Source organism: Sylvia atricapilla, chromosome 14 (genome assembly GCF_009819655.1).
Source record: "Sylvia atricapilla isolate bSylAtr1 chromosome 14, bSylAtr1.pri, whole genome shotgun sequence".
In the NCBI taxonomy this organism is placed as follows: Eukaryota; Metazoa; Chordata; class Aves; order Passeriformes; family Sylviidae; genus Sylvia; species Sylvia atricapilla.
The window spans coordinates 4,389,290-4,411,994 of NC_089153.1; the positions used below are offsets into that span (position 1 = coordinate 4,389,290).

General features: G+C 42.1%; 1 protein-coding gene across 3 annotated transcripts in view; it reads left to right on the forward strand.

Annotated features, from left to right (window-relative positions):
• SLIT3 (slit guidance ligand 3) overlaps positions 1-22,705 on the forward strand; it is a 471,665-nt gene that overhangs the window by 276,688 nt on the left and 172,272 nt on the right. For all 3 annotated transcript variants that reach the window (XM_066328946.1, XM_066328944.1, XM_066328945.1), the window contains exons 7-8: positions 6,782-6,853; positions 11,229-11,392. In XM_066328946.1, coding sequence (XP_066185043.1) covers positions 6,782-6,853; positions 11,229-11,392 — 236 coding nt within the window. The remainder of the gene's footprint in view (positions 1-6,781; positions 6,854-11,228; positions 11,393-22,705) is intronic.

Below are 22,705 nucleotides of genomic sequence, written 5' to 3' on the forward strand. Positions count from 1 at the left end.
GGCTTCCCTCCCGATGGCTGCACACTCTGGAACAGCTCTTTTCTGTATTTTTTCCTGTTCTTACTGTAAGAAACATTTTCCCTATATCTAATGGAAATCACTCTTTCTGAAATTTCAGCCTGTTACTGTGTTGCTTAACCCCTGTGTGCATACAAGGAACGGAGGATGTCTTTTTCCTTTGCAGTGGCATTTTATGTAGTTGAATGGAGGTTTAAAAGTAAGTGATGTGAATCTGCTAACACAGAGGTCTAAGGTAATGGCACTGTTAGTACTAAATTATGCTGCTGGTGCAGCTCCCAAATTCATATTTCAGACAGACTCTGAGATCCTCCTTTTACGTGCATAAATCCTGATGGTGATGTCTAATCCTGCATAGGCTCAACAGTTTCAGTCCACATGTACACTGAGAAAAGATTCCTTCACTTCTGTTTACCAGCACTACACACACTGACATCCCCCAAAGCTTTGAGGTTTTGGGTAAGCCGTGTTTCTGGCACTGCCAGGGACAGAGTGCTGTTGTCTTCTGAGCTTCACTGGCAACTGAGGCAGAGCTGTTCAGCTTGCATGGTTTTTTTCCTTTTTATTTATATATTTTTTTTTTTTTTTTTTTTCCTCGCTTCACCCACTTCTGAGTAGAAGTAACATTATCAAAAAAACCTCTTAGCATGAGAGGCTTAATTATGCTTGGAGATGCCTTGGTTAAGTCTGAATGAATTTCCTGCTCTCATTTAGTGTGTGTATAGCTGCACTGGGGATAGGAGCTGGGAGCCATGGCTGTGGTGGGAGAAGCAGTAATCAGGGACTATGACAGTAATTCACTCCTGGGAACGTTCCCAGCCTGCTACACACCATTTGTAGCTATCCATTGCATGCACATGGATAATAATCTTGCATTAGGCCCAATTACATGGTGTTATGGACACACAGCACAGGGATTACACACCCAGCCAGGAGCACCCCATGACAGAGCAGTGGGATAATTGGAGAAGACAGAAGGAAATGTTAGTTGTTCGTGCTCCCAGTGCTGCAGAGCCTGGCACAGCTCAGCCCCTCCAGCCTGCTCCCCTTTGCTTTGCTGCTCCATTTCAGTGTCTCACTTTCAAAACCCTGGTTTATCACAGGGGGAGGTAACCCAGCAGCACCTTTTCACCATGTGTTCAGAGAGTTTTGGGTGGGAAAAGGAACTGAACATCGTTGTTTAACTTCGCGTGTAGCCCACAGACACTTGGAAGCCTGTGCTGCCAAAGAAGGGTGGGGTTTGTAGAATTCCTGATAGCAAATCCTGTGTGTTAGAAACCTGTAAAGAACCTACACTGCCCAAACACAAAAGGCATTCAAACCCAGCAATAATCCAGTACATGAGATGGTGCCTTTGCAGATCTCTTTTCTCCATTTACCTATCAGTAAATGGGTCTGAATTTTTCTTTCCCTCTGAGAATTTTGCAAATGCCATGGTGTTTCATGGTCAGCCAAATGTGACACAAAAGCAGCCTAGTGTGGATCAAAATCCTGAATGGCCACACAGCAGGGTTCTAGTAACTATGGGAGATGCTTGTTAAGCCTTGGGGAAAAGTGTTTTCTCAATTTGAATGAAGTTTGAATTAAAATTTCTCAGTTTGATTAGCCGTTTTGCTAATCAGCTGCAGATGTGGAATGGGAAAGAAAACCAGTCCCTGTTAGTGACAAGTAGCAAAGGGCATCTTCAGCCCCCAGCAGGTGCCCCTTTCTCCCCTGCCTCTTTCACTTGAATCTGTTCAGGCTGAAAGAAGTATCATCACTGTGGCCATTGTAATGTACTGATGCACATTATGAAAATGCCTTGTATTTAGAAAAATGGACATCTGCATAGGTGTGGGGTTTTTTTTCCTTTTGTTAATGATCAACTAGGATACCACAGTTTTTATTAAGCTTGAATGTAGCAGCTGGGATGGTGGTTTTGTCATCAGTGCACTTGTGTGTTAAACAAGAAAAAAACCCCTCCTATGGGTTTTCCCACTTGAAGTGTGACTGGAGAACATTAGGAAAGTCGCTTTTTACTACATAGTTAATGTTTCAGATATTTCTGCTGTGTTGTGTAACATTTTCTGTCAGAGGAGATCAGTTTGGTACTAAACCAGATTAGAGCATGTGACTATGTTGTCATGAAGGTGTGATTTTTTCAGATTAAGAAGTTGACAGGCATTCTGATGTTTATTGTATGCACTTAATTATATTAATTGAATTCTAAGCAAGGGAAGCAGTCTGTGATTTACAGAATTGAGATTGAATATTGACCTGACAGCCTTGGATTTCTGCTCTCTGAATTACTCCAAGGAACCTAAAAAGTTGCTTAGAGTTTCTGAGTTTTTAAAATTAAATACTTGTACTATTAGTCGGGTTCAAAATTTAATTAGTTTCCTTTTGTCTCAAGACCTCTGCTGTAAAAGTTGTGTGATTTCTTCTAGAATTAGGAGTATTGTTTTTTTCTGACCCTAATCAGTCCTGTGCCAGGTGGAGAAAGGTGTAAAGGATAATGCATCAATATTATTGAAAGAAACCAGACATTCCACTCATTTCTGCAGGTTAGTGATTCTAATGTACTTACATTGAGTCTGGAATTACCAGCTCTGTGTCAGGGAACTACAGTGGAGTTCATGAATTTGGAGCAAGTCAGAAGAGAACAAAAATGCAACTGCATGGAATTAAATTTACACCAAAAGTTTGAGGAAGGAGATAAGTAATTGTTTTCAAATCGTGACAGGACTGCAGACTGAGCACTCTTCCCTTTAGGAAAATACTGATTAGTAGGGGCTATAAATCAGCCCGATTTTTCAGGAGGAGGAAGGCAGCTCCACACGTGCCCGTAGCCAGTTTGGGCGACTGGCAGAGCAGTGATTGAGGAGAGCAGCTCCTCTGGGGCTGTAAATTGGAGTCAGTGGGACTCTGACAGTTCACCGTGGGGGAGGATGTGCCACCTCAAAGACTGCTGATCTCACGTTATGCATCTCCCAAGTAGTCCTTGGAGGATCCTTAGGGCTGCTGCAGTCTGCTTCTGCTTACCCTGCAAGATCTGACAAGGATCACAGCCCAAGGTGGGAAGTTGGCTGGCATAAATAATATTGTCTATAAGCCCAGGTTCCTGAGTCAGCATTTTGGGTGTGAATAGTTTACAGGGAGAGGACTTCTAAATGAGAGGACAGTGCTTTTTCAAGGGTTCTGGAAGAGGTGGGAGGTTTAAGGCTAAGGACCACTCAGCAGAATATGTGTCCCCATATGATGCTGGAGGAGTCAGAAGATTCTGGAATTCATATTTCTCACAGTTTCCTGGTATTTAGAAAACTCTTTCTATGGATTTGATTTTTGGGTGGATCAATCTGAGGCTAGGACCTTGGAGCAGCCAGCAGACAACTGGAGCATCATTTCTTTTTTCCCTCCATGTACTAAAAATGCTGCTGTATTGTGAGTTCACCCTTGTCAGGACGCATCTCTTAAAAAACCATTTCTGGGAAGGAATCCTGTGCATGATGGAAAGCTTTGCAGGATGTCTCTAGAGCACATCTCTACCTGAACACATTCCCATTGCAGAGTTCCTGCTGCCTGGGAGCTGAGTGCTGTGCAGCCAGAGCAGCAGGGTTAAATTCCTGCAGCTCCAGCTGGGCTGTAGCGCAGACAGTTCACTGGCAATTAGTGCCCTTTGCAGTGTTTGGCCTCCTCTGTTCTGAAATAATTGCTGTTATCATAGATGTTTTATTGCCTTCATTATGGTTAACATTTAAATATCAATGAAATAGTATTCTACTAAGTGATCTGTGCAGTAGCTGTCTGCTGGAGTTATCCCTGAAATTTGTGTTTAAGGAGAATATTAATTCAGCACTGATTTAGGGTTCTTAGGAGGAGGGTTATATATTTGTCAGTGAACTATGGGAAACGTTTGCTTATTTGAAAATAAGCAAGTATTTGAAACCTTTGCAAAACCTGAGCCCCTCTCATTTGATATCCTGTGAGCAGAAACGCTGTGTGATGTATTTGAAGAACTTTTAAAATATTTTTGAATCATCAAGTCAGACAGTAGCGGGTGACCTTTCTGCATGCAGATGAATTGCACTGGGAGACAGGGATGTGTTCTCTGCCCTCAGTGCAGAAGGAAGCTCACAGTCACAGCCTGTTCTGCCTGAATCCAATCCACATCCTCAAGGAATCAATAGAAAAATCTCTCTTGAATTCCTGTGGCCCCCACTGAGTCCTGTAGTGCTGTGTGTGACTGGTTCAGACATCAGCTACATCTGTGATTTAATATTTGTGGGCTGACTCTATGTGTGGCTTTTATCTATCACCATGCCAGTGCATAACTCATTTTAAAATAAATGACAACTAAGGCAGGGGGTTGTCTCAGAAATATATTTTTATGTTTACAGGAAAAAAAAAGGTGGTGCAATTATAAATTCGATTTCTGAGCCCTGTTTGAACTTCCCAACCTGTAAAGACCAAACACATACTGAAGGGTGGGGGTGTTGATGTATATATTCATGTACTCAGTGGGTTCGTTCACTTTCTGAAATTGTTCAGGCTTGATTTTGGCTCACTGACCACAAAAGACTTTGGTTCCATCACTGGGTAAATAAGGTAGTGGAGCACTAGCAATTGTATGACAGGAAGGTTCATTTTGCACCCTGTAGTCTGCCCCAGGGGGATGTGAGTCGTCACTGGGACCTTACAGGGGTTGAGAGCCAGAGCTTCCAGCCCTGCAGATGAGCACTGGTGCTCAGGGTGCTCACTGCCAGCACTGCAGCCACAGCACAGCCCTGCAGGCTGGCAGGCACAGCTGGCAGAGGGCTGGCAGCTCCAGGAGCTGACTTCAGCTCTCCTGCTGGAGTTGACAGTGTTTCCCTCTTCATCTTGCCCTTTAAATTTTTAGTAGGCTGCCTTTGAGTCCTTGCGTATTGAGAACCTGAATTCACAAACCCAGTGGTTTGTGCACCCATTGGTCCCAGTACTTGGCTGTGTGTTTCTTGTCCAGTTTTTAATATCTTTAAGTTTCCTGGAGGATCTGGAATGAACACTAGATGTTATACTATAAGTTATCATTTGCTAAGACTGACATCTCTTATCAGCCTGGTGTGTGAACATGTGTGACTTGACTGATACAGATCTCTGGCATCAGATCTCAGATTCCAGATTTTCAAAACTCTGCTTTTACTGACATAACTCCCTCTGCTCACAGATTTGGAAAGGAAGGGTAATTCTGCTCTGTTGGTGCAGTTTGCTGCTGTCATGGGTATGTCAGCCCCCAAGCTGGCTCCAGATTGCCAGTGCATCCATCTGGTGCAGCTCTGTGCTGGAATACCAGCTCTGATCTTGCTGAAGGAGCACTGGGTGCTGTCCTGCCAGGGTGCAGCACAGCAGCAGCAGCAAAACAAGCTGCCAGTGTCAGAACTGCTCCCACCCTGCTCCTGCCAGGGTACCCTGCAGCCTCCCATGGCTTTTCCTATTTGTGTGTGCATGTGTCTTCCTGTGTACCCAAAACCCAGCCTTAATCGGGGAAAATCTAATTAGCTGTAATCATGCTGATGTTTTAGATGATGGCTCTGCCAAGGGATTTCTAGGCAGAATTGTAAAAATGGTTTTCGAATTGGCAGATGACCAAGAAAGAGAGTTAACTGCTGGAAGACTTTTCTAGAGCTTTTGATTAAATGTCCTGTATAAATACATGACATTGAATGGCTGAGTAGTTCCGGGAGGGATGATGTGCCATTAAGTTGCTTCAGCAGGTATGTGTTCATGTGTTCTTCAGCACACACACAGACACACAGAAGCATTGTCTTTGCCAAAGTGGCCCTGTGGGATTCTGTGCCCCTTGTAGAAAGCAGAGGGTTTTTCCCCTGGTGCTGTGGACAGCAGGTTTCAAACAGGCAGTGACAGGACTGGCCACACTGAGACACTGAGTATTCACCAGCCCTGTCCATTCTCATGACAAACTGGACCTACTGTGTTTGCAGATTTGGTGCACTTGCAGCATGGCAATTATGCCCTGTTGAAGTGCTTTCCATTTCCTGTGCTATCTTGATAAACTTCATAGTTTCTAATTTGCTGGAGAGTCATTGATCTAATTAGGAGCTCCACAAATGGGAGCAGCACACTCAGCTGATGGTAATCTCAGTTCCTTCTTCCTGAGAAGCTCGAAGGGGGTCCCTCCAGCAGCCCAGGTTTTCTCCTAAGGCTCTGCTTTGACAGAGCAGCAGCAATCCTTCTTTGCCTGGGTCAGGATGTGCTTTATTCCAGGCAGCTCCACTCCCCATATATTTTTCCTGAGGAGAGGGAGCCCATCCATCTGTGTGTTTCTGAGGAGCAATGGGAGCTGTCTGGCCGTGTCAGCAGGCTGTGCTAACCAGCCTGGGAGAGCCAACAGCTCTCTTCTGGTCACAGTACCTCCAAGTCCTTCAAATTGCCTTTAAGTGCTGTGCCCAAGTCTGCTGACCCCCACTCAGGCTGCACTGGGTTTTCAAACAAAGTGGCAGCTGAACAGACAGGTCTGGATCTGTTCCAGTGGTTGATAAAACCTCATCCTCTCTAGCCCTGGTTACCCAGACTGGTACACAGTGACCTCCAGCCATCCTGGTGCTGCTGTTGGTTGCTTTCCCTGAGCAGTGTCTTTCATGGTTTGTCACAAATTGTCACAGCTATTGAGGAGCGTGTCTTGCTTCTTGCCAAGAATTTGAACATTTTCTGTAAATGATGTGTTGGTGAAGAAATGGAAATAATTGATCAATCTATTATTCTGTCTTTTTTTTTTCTCTCCTGACAGTACCCTCAACAACAACAACATCACCCGCATTCCTGTCACCAGCTTCAATCACATGCCAAAGATCAGGACTCTGTGAGTAGCATCTTCTCATGTTATAATACACCCCTGGTGCTGTAAGCCAATCTTTTGACTGTTTGTCCCCTGTGATAATGTCATTTCAGTCCCTCAGGCTGCCCCAGAGGCCTGGCTGGCTGCAGGGCTGGGGAGCCCAGGTGAGGCTGTGCAGGGGCTGGTGCCCACAGAGCCCTGAGAGCTCCTGTTCTGGATCTCTCCAGCATTAAATAAGAGTCAGTTTTATCAAGGTTTTGAATTTACCTGGAAAATAAATTGGCCTTTTTTTTTTTTTTCCTCCCATGGGAAAGTCCATAATGTTAAATGTGTTCCAAGCTGGAGCATCAGAAAGATCATAAAAACTGCTCAGATAGATCCAATTATTGAATTTTGTTAATATCCTGTGTTTAAATCCCATTTATTCTTTTCGAATTCAAAATACTAATTTCTGAATCAAGGCATTTTTGAAGAACATGAGAAAAGCATCTTTCCAGATACTTTCTGAAATAAAATGTCACTTATTCTGATGAATGTTTTTTATAGAAGCTTTTGTTTTATCAAATCCATTTGTTTCCGAGCTGCATGCCATTGCACTGGAAAAGCTCTGTTCTTTAGTAGATCAAAATACAAAGACTGTGAAATTAGACTAAGCATTTGTATAATTTAGCCATAGCCTACCAAAACCATTTCTTTAAGTAAATAATTTCTTTAAATTCCTTTAGGGAATACACAGCTTCAGGAAAAGTCACGTCTAAACAAAGCACCCCTGTTTTTCCTCCAGATTCTCAAACTCATCCAAGATGTATTTAATTCTAAAGGCATAGAAAGGGAAATAGTAGCTAGCCTGAAAATTTTCTGTGCCACTGAAAAAATACAATACTTCAAGGATGCTATGCATGCATGTGTAAAATCATATTAAATAAATTAACAGAACTGAAGAAAAAATGGCTCTTTCTTACGTCAGTCTCTGTAAGATAACCTCTGACTTCAATTTGCATTCTTCGTCAAATGATGACATTATTAGATCTTAATGTAAATAATTAAATGGAAGAGTGATGTTTGTCTTTTAGAAGAGAATGGCTAAAGAAGATAAAGGTGTAGAGTTAAGGTTCCTGGAGTTTTGCCTTTTCTTATTCAGTTACAGTGGTCCAGAAAATTTGCCTGGCTTTTCCAGATTAGCCAGTCTTTTCTGTTAGCCCAGCTCAGTGCCTTCTGCCATTTTCCTTTTAGTTTAATTTCAGAGATGGCTTTGTATATAGCTCCCCAGAGACTTACACTGACTAATCCCCCTCTGCTGTAATTAAGGAGAAAAAAAGAAAAGGAAAAAAAGGGAAGGAAGTCATAAACAGGATTTATAAAGGGAAGCTTTTCTATTGAATTCTGAGAGACACGTTTTATAGAACATGAATGCTGCCCCACTCTAAAAGGATTTGCTTGAAATTTAATTTAGGGTCTATGGATAAAAGGACAGCTTTAGCAAACTTGCATTTGTATTCATTCACCTGATTTTTTGTAAAGTCAGTTTCATCAATATCAAATGACAGATTTCAGTCTCCGAAGACCTGCCAAATAATTCACAGTACCTCTAGCAGGTCAGCAGAGGAATTTGTATAAAGATACTGTTGGGGGAAAGATGTAAATATTCTCTAGAGTTTCTTGTTGGAAATGGATCATTAATGATGTTCCTCACAGTTTGGTGAATCTACTCTTTTTTTAAAAAATTGTCATCAGTGTGTCCATCTTCTGAAATAGCCTCACACTTGGATGTACTTTCTTTTTTTTGCAAGTTTTTTGTGGGAAATCTCTGGTCTGAATGTTCCTTAAGCAGGGATGAGCCCTTTTTCCAATCAGCTGAGGCCCAGTGCAGTGTGGACAGTGTTTTCCTTTGTGTCTCTTTTATGCTTTGGTGAAATCCATTAGCAGGACATTTGGGGATGCTCCTGCTGCAGCTACTTGTGCTGATGGTTCTGTGAATAAGCAGCTTTCCTTCATGGCTCTCAAAACAATCTGCCTATTGTAGAATGGAGAAGAAAATATCAAAAGTATATTAACTTTCAACATGATCACTCAGGGGAAAGAAAAAAGGGTAAAATGCCAGGAAGTTTTGAAGCATTTGAAGACATTGAAGAATTCTTTACTAAAATATGCTCTTCTGTGCTAAGATTTTTAGTTAACTGTTTTTTCTGTTCTTGGGTTTCATTGATTTTTAGCCTTGATTGGAAGTGACAGGAATTAGTTTTTATTGATCTGCTTTCCTTTGCTTGAAACAGCTTTATTTATGATAAAGCATGTTCCCTCTACCTATTTGCTTAATGGTAAGTGTCCTGTTGTCTCTGCATCTGTGAATTACTGCTGAGACATGTAATTACATTATTTCTTTTAATTATTTTATTTAAGGGTAAAAATGTAAATGTGTGAAAGTACTTCAGTGGTTTTTGTGTTCCCAGGGAATTGGTTTATAATGCTTTTGAAGTATGTTGAAAAGTGTTCTTGAGGCTGTATTTATTAATATAATTATCAAAAATATACTCTGATAGGCTGCTTTGTTAAGATAGGGTCTCTTAATGATCTTTCTAAAGCAAACGATGGAGTAGCTGTGCCAAAATGAGATAATGACGAGGAGGGCTCTGCTGAGGCAGAGAGCTGGTGGTTTGCCCTGCTGAAACAGGAGCCCCTAAACCCCAGATAAATCAATTTAGTGAAGGAACAATAACCCTCTAGTTTCACAGAACTGGAAAACTGCCTAACCCTGACCCTTTTAGTGAAATTGTGCTTTTCTCACTCCTGCTTGCATACAGGGGTGCAGGGAATGGCATGGGATGAGCTCAGTTCCAGAAGGAAGGTGATCCATTGTTGACTGCTGTGGTGGGAAGGATGGGACTCTGAGGACTTAAATGAAAAACTGACTCTGTTAGGTTACAGCAAATTCTTACATAGGATGATTTCTGGCTAGATTATATTTATGTATTTATTTGTTCCTCAACAAAAAGGCAGATTGATGGTTCATAACAGCCAGGCTTTTTACTAGAAATCTAACTGACTGCTGCTTCAATTAAAGAGCTTCGCAATCCCTAAGCTCAGGGTCTTCCAGCCATCCTTGTAGAACAATTACATTTTACAGTACTCCCAGGAGATTAGTGCTTTCCATCTCTACAGGATAAACTCTCAGTTCCAGATTTCTGGGGATATTTTTTTCTTTATTGTGGCTGTCCACCCCAGACATACAAATCTGGGGACTGTCAGCCTGGACGCCACTGCTGAGCTGAGCTGAGCTGCTGCTGTGCTGTAAGGACAGCTCACAGACAGACATTTCATTTCTTTGGAGGATGGACAAGGCTAAATCTGGTGCACAGCAATTGTGTGCCTGTAATATTAGTGAATAATGCTTTGTCTAACCATTTCTGACAGGATTTTTAATCTGGTTCATCATTTCATTTGGTGCAACACTGCAAATGCATGAGTCATTACAGGAATGAATTAATGTCCTGGACTTTTGTTTTGACCTAAAGTTTGGTAGCTATTTAAATGGCCAGATTCGTTCCCTGAACCCGTCATCATTTTGCAGATGTGATAATGGTTCTGCAGGTGCTTGGTGCTAGGCATGGAACAGGCTGGGCATGGAGCTGCCCATGAGTGGATCTTTCACGAGCTGAAAATGCCTGTCTAGATCCTTTATACTTGGGTTAAATTACTCCAGGAGAAAGAGCATTGATGAACTTGTACAGGCAACACAGGAACAGAAATGGTATCGGTAGCCTCTGAAGTTTTATTTTGCCTGTCTTTTCCCAGAATATTCTGAATTGGAAGGGATCCATAAGTCTTCCAATCCAAATCTTCGGTGAATGGCCCATATGGGGATCAGACCCACAACCTTGGTTTTATTAACAGCATGCTCCAACCAACTGAGCTAATGTGGAGAGGTTCTTTCTCTCCACCTCTCCCCAAAGGACAGAGAAGAGGGAAGAATCACTCATCATCTTGTTCTTCAGCCTGGGCTTCACGTTTAATAAGCCATCCACTCATTGATACCACATCCACGCAGTTCTTTCTGACATGAAATCATAAAGTGATTAGGTGATGCAGTCTGAAATTCCTCGTATTTTTGTGTCTAGAATGGTCAGCTGTAGCTGGATCATTACTAAACTTAATTTTTTGAAAACATTACAGATAATAGCACAAATTTGTGTCTGACCTTTGCGTAACATCCCATGGCAGTGAGGACAGTCAATGACTCATCTCTAGGCAAGAACCTACAGTGGTCCTGCTGAAATGGCAGCAGGGAGCAGGGCAGGCTGGCAGTTGATGGCTCTTTGTGGGGTTTTGTTTTGTCCTTTGGGGCTTTTGGTTTTTGTTTAGCCCCCAGTAACGCTGGGTTTGTTTGCTGTGTGTTCTGCAGGCGGCTGCACTCCAACTTCCTGCACTGTGACTGCCACCTGGCCTGGCTGTCGGACTGGCTGCGCCAGCGCCGCACCATCGGCCAGTTCACCTTCTGCCTGGCGCCCGTCGGCCTGCGCGGCTTCCTCGTGGCCGAGGTGCAGAAGAAGGACTTTGTCTGCTCTGGTAATGCTTCTAATTATCTTGCCTTTATCTGTTCCTTTATCTATCTCATATCACTGTTGCCATATAAAAAAAAGCCAGCCTGGAAAATGGTTGTGTCGCGTTTGAATGCAGACAGCGGCAATCCTGTTAGTTTTCATCGTTGCTAAACTGTATGGGAGGAGATGAAATTGTTGGTTTTTTCGGCTTTGTGAGAGTTATTGGATCCCAGTTAACATTTAGGTTCTCAAATTACTTCTACTGCTTTAACACTGCCAATGATATCAACATAAGAAATCAATTAACTGTGGATAATTTGGTATTTCTCAAGGGAAGAGCTCCACAGCTGACTGGAATACAAAAGAAAGGAAATAGAAAATGCAAATCTGAGTCTGTTGACAAATGATTTGACTTTAGAACACGAGGAGCAGATTTTATCCCAGGGACTGAAACAGGGATTCTTAGGGAGCCAGTGCACTTTGCTGTTGTACAAGTTTCCACGCTGATAAATGGGGCTGATGATACTCACAAATCATGAGTCTGTATGTTGGGCCTATTCATCAAGTCCCTGGAGCTGCACTTGGCTCTAGTAGGATAGAAATACATTTTCCTAAAAGGAGGAGAAAAAGAGCAAAAGAGAAAAAAGACAAAAAGTGGAAAAAGAAATCGCTGAGTTGGGTTAAAAGGATGGATGTGGTGGAGGAGCAGCATGGCAATGTGTAGACTGTGGGAAAAAAAAGACACCAGATACAAGTTTGGAGGTAGTTTTGCAGCCCATGGTGACACAGGAGACTTGTGACATTATGGAGATGATGTGAGTCTGAACCTTGATAGACTGCAAGTCTTTCGCTGTTTTGTTCCTTATCTCTCCCAGCCTGTGGGCCCCAGAGCTTTATCCCATGGGGACATGGATTGGCTGTGGAAATACAGCAGAACTGTTTGTGCCAGTGATGTTTTAAGAATGCCTTTTTTCTGTCATACCATTTACATGTGAAAAAGTAAGAGAAACAGTTGCATTTAAAGAAGAAATGTTTGAGCCCACTCAGCCATGGTTAATTAATGCCCAGCCCAAAGGTGTGCAGAAATGTAATGGCATGTGGAAAATGAAGTTGTGCATGGTGCTCATGGAGACATGGTATTTCAGAATGCTGAGCAGCTCCTACACTGTAGTGGAGATGATAGGCAGAATATCTCATAAGTTGCATTAAAAGTTTAACTAAAGAAGAAGTTTAGGAATTTAACAGTCTTGGGAGAGGAAGGATAAAACAAATGGATAAATGAATGAAGCCATTAGCAGAAGCTAATTTTACCAAAGAGGCAACCACAGCTTTTTTTTTTTTTTTTCCCCTCTCATGAAATGAAGTTTCAGATGGAGCATGAGTTCAGCTATTTGGATTTATGATACAGTGAAGTAGAGGAAAATGAGTTGTTTAAGTCAGGAGAAGAGATAATAATTGCTGAATGAGAAATGTAATGTGAGCAGAACTCATTTAAATGGGGTTGTCTGTGCAGACTATGACTTCTAAAAGTGACAGGGTCTTTAGCAGTTCCCTGTTGGACCAAAAGGATATAGGCGTTCTCTCAAGATTTGCCTGCTTTTGTAAAAAATACAAAATCATGAAAATTCAAGGAAAGAAAGTTTCAGTGAGACAGTCCATCAACTGTATCCCAGTAACTCTCATTTGGGAAATGAAATGAAATGTACTGAAAAAGAAATTCATTTGGAGAGCTCATTTTAGTGGTGGATTTAGCTGTGAACTCAGCTTAGTACATGCTGGTTTGATAAAAGCCTACATGGACAGCTAGTTTAAAGAGGATATAAATCTTCCCTTCTCCCCATTACAGTTCTTATACCTGATTTTACAGCATAATTTGTTAATGTGTGACTATGAAGTCAGTCTAGGACAGGCAGTGAAGAGTGAATTGAACTTGTCCCTCTGCAAAGGAATTTTATAGAAGTTATGTGAGTTACTGTAACCAGCCCCCAGCTGGCAGGGAGAGCTGCCTTTGCATCCCAGGTAGGAAGAGCTGAAATACAAAGTGGTGACTGTTGTGCACTCTGTTGAAGTACAGGTTGAGAATCTCAAGCACTTGTGTTTTTATTGCGGTGGGAATCCCACACAGCAGCAAAAAAAGCCTCAGCTTTTCCTTTACTTGTGAAATGGGCTTCATCAGAGCATTCCAGTTCAAACCTGGTGCTGCTGGATGCTTCAGAGGAGAAAGAGTAGAATCATAATAAGGGGAAAGAAGAAACACAACGCTGAAAAACTGACTCCTCTTTATTCTGTGAACCTTACGCAAGAATAGTGATGTTTTAGAGTTTTATGAGAAATGTTTCTTTGGAAACAGATTTTGAATGCTGCATGCCACGTGTGAAAAGAAGAACTGAAACAATGATAGAGAAGTGCCATAAATAGAACCCAAATTGCCAGGTTCCCTGTGGATGTGTCCTGCACCATAGTGTTTGCCTTAGGTGCAAAGTCTCTCCAGATAATCTTGCTGAAGTCACTTATGTGCAGGTATATCAAGGTAAACTGAGTCATACCTGTGTAACCTGTGTGTCAGTCTTTAAAAAACGTCGTTCAGCTCGTTCTTACAAATGATAAAAAAACTGATTCAAATGATGCCTGAAGGTCACCTGTGAGCAGGGGAGAAGCTGTTCCAGGTTTCTCTTGTTGGAGCATTTGGCTCAGAGCTGGAGGTGAAGGTGTGCAGGATTCAACAGTGCACAGTTCCCGGAGATAGGTTTGGAAATACGTCTGGTTGGATTTGTGTTACTGAGGAGGGGAAGGGTCAGGGACAGAGTGGGGCTGGGACTAGACGGTTCCTCATCATCAGAGGAGAGGACCAGGTGCTGCTGGCACTCCAGTCACCCAGCAGGGCCTTCTGGCTGGCTCCTTCAGCAAGCTGTCCCCTCCTTGCGGGAGAATCTCTCCTCCAGAGCCACCTCTGACAGAGTAGCCTTCCTGGGCCTTTGCCTGCCAGGCCATCTGTTCTGGAGAAATCTCCAAACAGGCTCCTCCTCTTGCACTGTTGGTCATGGAGCTCTGAGATGCCTTTGAAGAGGAGGTCTCCTACAAGGTGGGATGGGAAGAAGGTGAAATTCTGTGGCATCAGAGGATGAGCCCCTTGTTGATGTGCTGCACAAAGATACCAGGTTGTGTTTCACATGGATAGAGGGTGTATTTTACATGGATAGAGGGTGTATTTCAGATGGATAGAGGGTGTATTTCACATGGATTGAGGGTGTATTTCACATGGATAGAGGGGTGTATTTCACATGGATAGAGGGGTGTATTTACATGGATAGAGGGGTGTATTTACATGGATAGAGGGTGTATTTCACACAGGTAGCATGATCCCTTTCACATAGGTAGCAGGATGTATTTATTTTTCCTCTCTCCACCATAGCTTTGCCATTCATTGCCACACTGCTGTGACAAGAAAACAGTTCACTGAGCAAAGACAGTGTCAGTTGAAATACTACCTGTATTCTGGTCTTTGGGAGGTGTTAATTTTTATATTCCCTTAGGCAGCAGTAAAGCATCTGGGGGGGGTTGGCTTATGCTTAGTACCTCTTAGAGCCTTCCCATCTTTGCCTGGACCAAACCCAGCTTCCTTCCTATGCTCAGATGTTTCACTGTTGGACTGGTTTCTCCTTCTCTGTGTCTCTCAAACACATTCTCTCTGTCTCTCTGCCTATTTGTCTGTCTCGTCCTCATCTGACCTCCTTATGATAGTAATTTTATTTCATTTTCCTCTCATGTAAGTTTTATTACGGCTCTTTGATTTTTCTTCTACCTGCTCCTTACTTACTGAAGTTGAGATTAGTTTACATATTGATCAGTTATGTCAAGTTATTATGTGTTTTCTCACCTGCAACAGCTGTAAATCTTTGCAAACAAGGCAGTGGGTTCATGAAGTTATGCCATCAGCAGCACCTTGCTTTTTTCAAGGCTCTCTCTGCAGAAGCCAATGACCCCATTTGGAATTTTTTTTGCAGTGATGAGTTGTTCTGGTTTTCCTAAGTATATACATGAGAATATCTGTGCATATAAACAGGAGAATTGTGCCTCATGCTGTGATCTGTGGCATACTGCACTGCTGACCAGATCTATTCTAATTTTGGCCAGTAGCTTGATGGTGGACAGTGTTTACTCTGGAGTATGAAGATTGGGTAAGATTTCTTAGGCTAGACCAGAGACTGATATTTCTAAGAATTGATGAAATTTGTAAGCCTAAAATATGTGATTTTTAGTACTTTCCTAAGATATTTTTCTTTAATAATGAAACATGCATTGTAGGAGAAGGAAGGTGGATTCATACAATGTTGTCTTTTTGTATTAGAAATAATTTTCTTTGAGTCTTGATCCTTAGTTTCCATTCTGACAGTCTCAAAGAATGTAAAGAAAATCAAGATTCATAATTTGGACTATAAGACTTAAATTTCAGTCTGATATTGACTCAAGAGAGAAATTATTACCACAGCCAAGTGTTTTCTGGCTAAGTAAACTGATGCTGATTTTGAGAAAACACTGGATTGACCCGAATCTCAGTCGAAGATCTGGATTTTCTGATTCATGTGGTGAGACTGCAGCTGAGGTATAATAAGGAGGAAAACATGTTAGCTTCCTGCTGCTTCATGCAGACTGGAAGCCCTAATAAGGAAGCAGATTTATTTGTTTGGGTGAAGTCAAACAGTCTTCAAACATAACTGTTACTGTGGCCAGACCACGGAACTCAGGAGATTGTCTTGCTCCATTTCCTGATAACTTCATAGCACGTTGCTGAGGAGACAACCAACAGCAAGTAGCTAATAAAATAGCCCTCCTCAGGCTGAGCATCTCAATGAGAGCGTTCAGGAGATGCCAAAGGAAAAGTGCGTGGGGAGGGAACGCCCCCATGGGCTCCTGGTTAAAACACCCTGCAGGGTGTGTGTGCATGGGCAGGGGACACTGCCAGCACAGGGCAGTGGTGCTCCTGGGAGCCACATGGGCAGGGGCTGTCTGCTGGGGATGCAGGTTTTGCCAGGGATGCCAGTTTTATTGGTGGTGCGGGTTTTGCTGGTGATGCGGTTTTTGCCAGGGATGCAGGTCTTGCTGGGGATGCAGGTCTTGCATGGTTGAGGGCAGTGGCTCCTGAGGAGCAGTCTCTCCCTGTTAATGCAGATGAGCTGCCAGTGGCCCTCGTTTCTGACGAGCAGGATAAGCAGTGTGAGAGGAAGAGGAGGAGACCTGTGTGTGTGTGTGAATGGTCACTTTCTGCCTTGTGGGACACCCCCATTGTACCGCTCTTTTACTGCTCTTAGAAGGGACCTTAACCACTTCATCCCACTGTGAGCTCTTTCCTAAAGGGTGATCTCTGAGTCACTTTAGATGGTGGCAGCTCTTTTCTCACTGTTCTTGCTGTTTGTGACCATCCACAAACCCAGTAAGTGCTCTTACAATGGAGTGCAGGCAGGATTTGAAGTGTGTCTGACTTTTAAAGCCTTTTGGCAAAACTTGAGATTTTAATTGGATCTTGGGAAATTTTTGTGGAATGCTGATGGAATTTTTACCTCCTGTTACAATTTTCTACCACAAACTTTCATTAACATTTAATAAGAAGAAACATTTCAGTATTATGCATTTGTTAGTTGCTCCTCAAATGAAATTGTATAGGAAATTTGGAGAGATACTATTTATCAGTTTGTTTGTTTTGTTTCCATGAAGTTTCTTATTACAAATCTAAATTTACTCTAGCACTAGCAGTGATGGTGTTTCATAGCATAGGAATTTACTTCTTGACTTGCTTAGTATGTAAGATGCCACATATGGTGTTTTTCATTTGGGGGACCATCTTGTGAATCTGAAGGATAAATATGTATTTATTACAGCACTTAATATTTCTTTAAAGACCAAAGCTGAAAATTGGCTTTTAATTACAGTAAATTTAGTTTTATTACTGAAAATGATGTCTTACCTTTCAGTATAATTAGCCTTTTTTTCTGGAACTCTCTTTTCCCCAGAGCAGTATGTATAGCCCTTTAATGCTTATTTAATGATGGCAGGTTGTGGTATAATTATTCAGCCACTGAGCTTTTGAACTGTTGCTGTAAAAATAATAACAAGATTAGCTTTTATGTTAATGTCCAAAGCTGGTGGTTTTTTTTATGAGTAGTTACTTTGGTAGTGTTTTGGTACAGAAGAAAAATGCTTCGTGGCAGTACCACAGCTGTGCTTGGGGCTGTTTCCCAGAGAGCAGTCCTGGTAAATACAGGGGAACAGGGTTGACTTTGAGTATGTGGAGAAGCCTTGCATGAAATCTGTAGACTTTTTCTGATTAATACATGTGTATGATTGGCAGCTCATTTATGGATACACAATTAATAAGAGTAATGAAAGGAAGCATAGAGCTGCTTATAAAGTAACTGCAGAAATTAATGGAGGACAAAGGCAAAGTTGCATACAGTCAACACCAGGTTTGTGTGAATTTCTGCTTTATGGATGGTGAAATTAGTGATGTTGTAGAGTGGCATTACACCTGTGGTGTTGACTGCTCACAGTCTCCCTCGTCACAGCACTGAGGTGAAACCAGGATCTGCTCCAGCACCTCCTTCCGTCCCTTTCTCTGACTTGGCTGCTCCCAGGGCTGTTTCTCACAGCTTTTCCCTCACTGCCTGGCTCCCCTCTGCCCTTTCTCAGTGCACTCAGACAGAGGCACCAGGAGCTGCAGGGGGAGGCTCAGCTGTGGAGCCCAGTGGAAGCAGACAGAACTGCCCTGGCCTGTTCCCAGAGCAGCTTCCCTGGCAGAGCTGGCACCAACACCCCATTGTGGTTGGTCATGACACTCAGAGTACTTCAGTAAAACATCTGAAGGCTTCAAGCATCAGCACCTTGTTATCTAAAAGTCGTCCATACCTTTTCTCTGTAGTCTCCCAAGGGTAGCTCCACACAGCTCTGGCTCTTTGTCTCCTGCAGTTCCAGCTCACTCCTTCCCATCCCTATCACTGCCCCCTAACCCTGTCTGTCCTGCATACAGCACCTTACCTTTTCTGTTCCTTGCACAGCCAGCAGACCCCAACTAACTCCCACGCAGCTAACTCACTCTTTATCAGCCCCATAGCTGTGAGGGCAAGGCTGTTCCCACACTTGGATATTAACACAGCTGCAATATATCCAGGGCAAGACTGACTTCAGCACCATCTCCGTCTGTCTCCTCACACCCCACAGCTAAACTGAAGGGATCTCCTGGCTTGTTGAATTTACTCCTTGGAATTGCAGGCTAACATGTTTAGCTCTAAAGATCTGTAAGAATTCTACTCTGTAATTTCCAGACACCTTGAAGAGCTTGAATTTACCAGGGGCCTCTTGCAAAAGACCAGAGGCAGCAACCCCAGCCTGTCCCTGCCTTCCTTAGCATGTTCCCTGGCATTATTTTCCCTGCCTTCTTTAGCATGCTCCAAATGCCAAAGAATCTGGTCCGTGGAATCCCAAGGCAGCCCAGGGAAGGTTGACTCACTCTTCAGTTCTTACCTGCTGACCTGGAAAAAAGCATTTCCTCCCTCCAGATCTGTCCATGGGGAAGCTCATGACCAGACTGGAGCCCTTGGATGTCATTGTCAGGAGACATGTCCCACTGTGTCTGCCATCTCCGAATGGCTGTGTCAATCTGTAATGCCTCTGCCTGGAATGAATCCCACCCTCCTCCTGCTCCTGAAGAGAGCAGCTTTGTGCCAAGGCAGGGACAGCCCCGTGCTTGCTGCAGCAGGATGCAGATGGGGGGGCAGAAGCAAAGACAAACGTGCAAGCAAACAAAATCATGTAGCATTTAAAACTCCTTTTCAAATAGCAGTAAATCAAAGCCCAAGGACTGAGTAGTCTTAAAGTATTTCTATTCCTTCCATAACTTTATCAAACTTCATCATGGAACAGTCCACGATGGATCACCTGTTTGGAACTATACTCCCTTCACAGGCTCACAATTGATCATGACCATTATCTATCTTTTAACCTTGTGCAGGTGGCATCCTTTCACTTAAATAATTTATGTTCCTCTTCATTTTTATGCTTGAATATATTTATAAGTTCACTGCATTATTTCTGGACCTATTTTTAAATGTCACTTGATACGCACCTTCAAGAGTGCTGATAAAAATTGTGGACTTGGCTTTGATGAGATGACTGTGCATGGGCACCATTTGAGCTGCAGGAGCACTACATCTTTTAAGAAGCTCTGTTAGAATTTGTTTAGTCTTTGGAAGAGCAGGCAGTGTCCAAAACAGAGAACCAAATGCACAGTAGCAGCCTTCCGTGTGGTGCAGTAGTTGGAAAATGAAGTTCTGCCTGCTTTAAGGTGAACATGCCTGTGTTGATAGGGCTAGAGAAAGACCTTGAAAGACTCAAAGTGGACACAGGGCATAAGAGATAATGTGACTTTTCAACCCCTCCTTTGGGAGGCTTAGGTGAAATAAATTTCCCTAAAAGAAAAACACTTTTGTCATAGTTTTATAGACTTTATTGTCTCACGGGTTCTGTTTTATTAATCCTTCAGAAGAACAAATTCACCCCTTCAACCTCGGTTGTTATAATTGAGGCTGCTGCTTTGTTCTACTGTTGTTCATTTTTCTTAGCAGTATTCCATATAATTGCAGTGCTATTATTATTAATTAAATAATTGCAATGTTAGTGCTTTTAGGATAAGGCAGTGTGAAGTAAGGTCTGATTTTCAATGGTGTTACTTTACTGATAGATTGTAAAACTAAGTAGGATTTTGTAGAATAAAGTAGGCCTTATTCATTAAGCCAGACCTTCCTTTCAGTGTAGTTGGATATTTCCAGTTTTATTCCTTGATATTTATTTGTAAACTGATTAGTGTTGACTTTTGCCTCACAGAACTGTTGTGCTTATGTGCCATGAATTTTTAACAGATAAATTTACTCTTTGGGAACGTTCAGCAAAGCAGAGAACTTGAATGAAATAATGAATATTCATGACTGGCAAGTTTTTGCATACCATGAACTCAGTGGTATTAACATCAATTAGAGGCTTAAGTTACTAATCATAAATCTTAAAGCTGTGCTCAGCAAATAGCTGTTGAACAACCGTAGATGGAAATATTTGCTTTAAACATTTGCTGAGCATTTGTGTAGGATAAACAAATTTGTACAAATTTTGTCCATTAGAGGAATATTTGCCCTCGATAAGGAATGTTAATTTTGCATATGGTCAGTTGTGGGTCCCTTGCCCATCTCCCTCTGCAGGACTCTGTGCTCAAATGTCCCTTTAAACTGGGTTGCAGACGTCAAGCAGGAGCAACATCTGCTTTAGGTGTTTTGGAATAAATTAGTTCATATCACTGGGAATCTAGTGCAAACTATGGCTCATGCAGCAGGAATTGATTTCAGATATCCCAGCACGGTCAGAACTTCCAATGGGTTATTTAATTACAGCCAAAAAGGTCGTACTATATCCATGGATCTGCAATACTTGTAGTGTTTTGTTTATTGATCAATAATTTTGTGTCTGATAAACTTTAAATGATGTAAAGTCAGCACAGGTTTTTAACCAGGAAGTCCTGTCAGATTTATCTTAAAATCCATTAACATGTCTTACAAATAACATTTTGCTGGTGAAAAAGAACTGCTGCAGAGGTGATTGGATAGGTGAGGAGGTAATAAAACACACTGCTTAGTGTGCTGGAATTGGGTGTCAGGGCTAATGAGATTATTTAGTTTATTTGGTAATTGCAAAATTTATTTTATATGCCTGTGACATTTAAACTGTCCATTTATTCACCCTAACAATTCTATTCTAATTGTAATATTATTCTGTTTGGTGCTTTTAAAAGAGGCAAATGAGGGACTTACTTGAAAAAAGCATCTGCTATCTCTGTAAACTTCTGGGCCCTAAGTCTCCCCTCTCTTTCCCCTTTTCCCCTAACCCATAGTCTGGGACTGTAAATTAAAGTGGTGGCAGATATTGACTACCATAATTATTGACACTGTCATTCCACTGCATCAGGTAAAAAAACAGCGCAGTAATTTTTGTTAATCATGCTCCTACCCTGGCTTCCACATTTTGTTCATGGTTTTCTTTAAGCAAAATGTATGATTGAGTTGATGATTCTTATCTCAGAGAAAAATATAATTAACATGGTGAACTAGGGCTGCTGTGTATTACAAAAAATCTGCCATGGGAAGATGACAGATTGTGAGAACAACTTCAGAAGGGGAATAATGTAAATGCAGTTGATTTGTCTGTGGCCATTTCCTTTTGCTGCAGCCACACTGTAAGGAGTTTACTGCACTTAGTGAAGGACAAAGAGAAATCTTGAAGTATTTCTGTCTTTTCTGTATCTTTTCTTTTGAAGAAGTATTGGCAGCAAAGGGGAAATTCATTTTTAGATTTCGAAATATCCTTTAGAGGCTGTGTTGATCATCTCTATGCTTGTACTCTACAAACCTATGAAAGTCATAGCCAAGTTTTAATGACTTTATATTCCATAGCCTACTTAGACTTGTTTTCTTAACCAGTCTTTTTTTAAACAGTTCTCCACAACAATACAAACATTTAACTGATTATATGGATTGGGGGTTTTTGTGCTTTAATTCTGTAGATCTGCAAACAATGGATCCTCATTGAAGTGGGACTATTAAATTCAAATCAGATTTGAAATTCTGTTTCTAATGTTATTCAAGAAACATTCACCTTAACAGATGATTTTTTGTGTGAGAGCTGATGGAATATGTGCTAGATGCCTGTTGAGTGTGCATATGCAGTAACAGTATTCTGTTCTTTGCCAAGAAAAAAACATAAGCAAAAGCATTTCATCAGGATAATAGCAATTTATACACGAAGTCTTTTTTATCATTAAAAATCTCAGAAACCTGCGGTGTAGATTACTTTTGCTCATGAAGAAGAAAGAAATGTGCTTGTGATGCTTGGGGACCTGGTTTAGATGCTTGTTGAAGCTGGCAGTGCTGGGCTGATGGCTGGACTCAGTGGTCTTGGAGGTCTTTCCCAGCCTTCTCTGATTCTACTGCTGGTACCTGCTTTTTGTTCCACTGAGACTTGGTTCTGTCTTTTCTCCCTGTTCAGACTGCTTCATCCAGTCTCCCCTTGCATGCCCTGCCTTTCCCAGCACTCTGCAATGCTGTATCCCCAAACTGGGGAGGTGCTGAGCTGAGCTCCACTGAACTTTCTGCTGTTGGTGTAGATGCAGTGGTGTCAGCACAGACTCTTAGAGCTCCAGCTGTTAGCACATCAGCTTTTTTGATGCTGTTCCCTAACAAAAAGGGAGTGTAGTGCTGCTTCTCCAACCCACAGTGATGTTATAACTGTGTTGTGGTGTTATAAC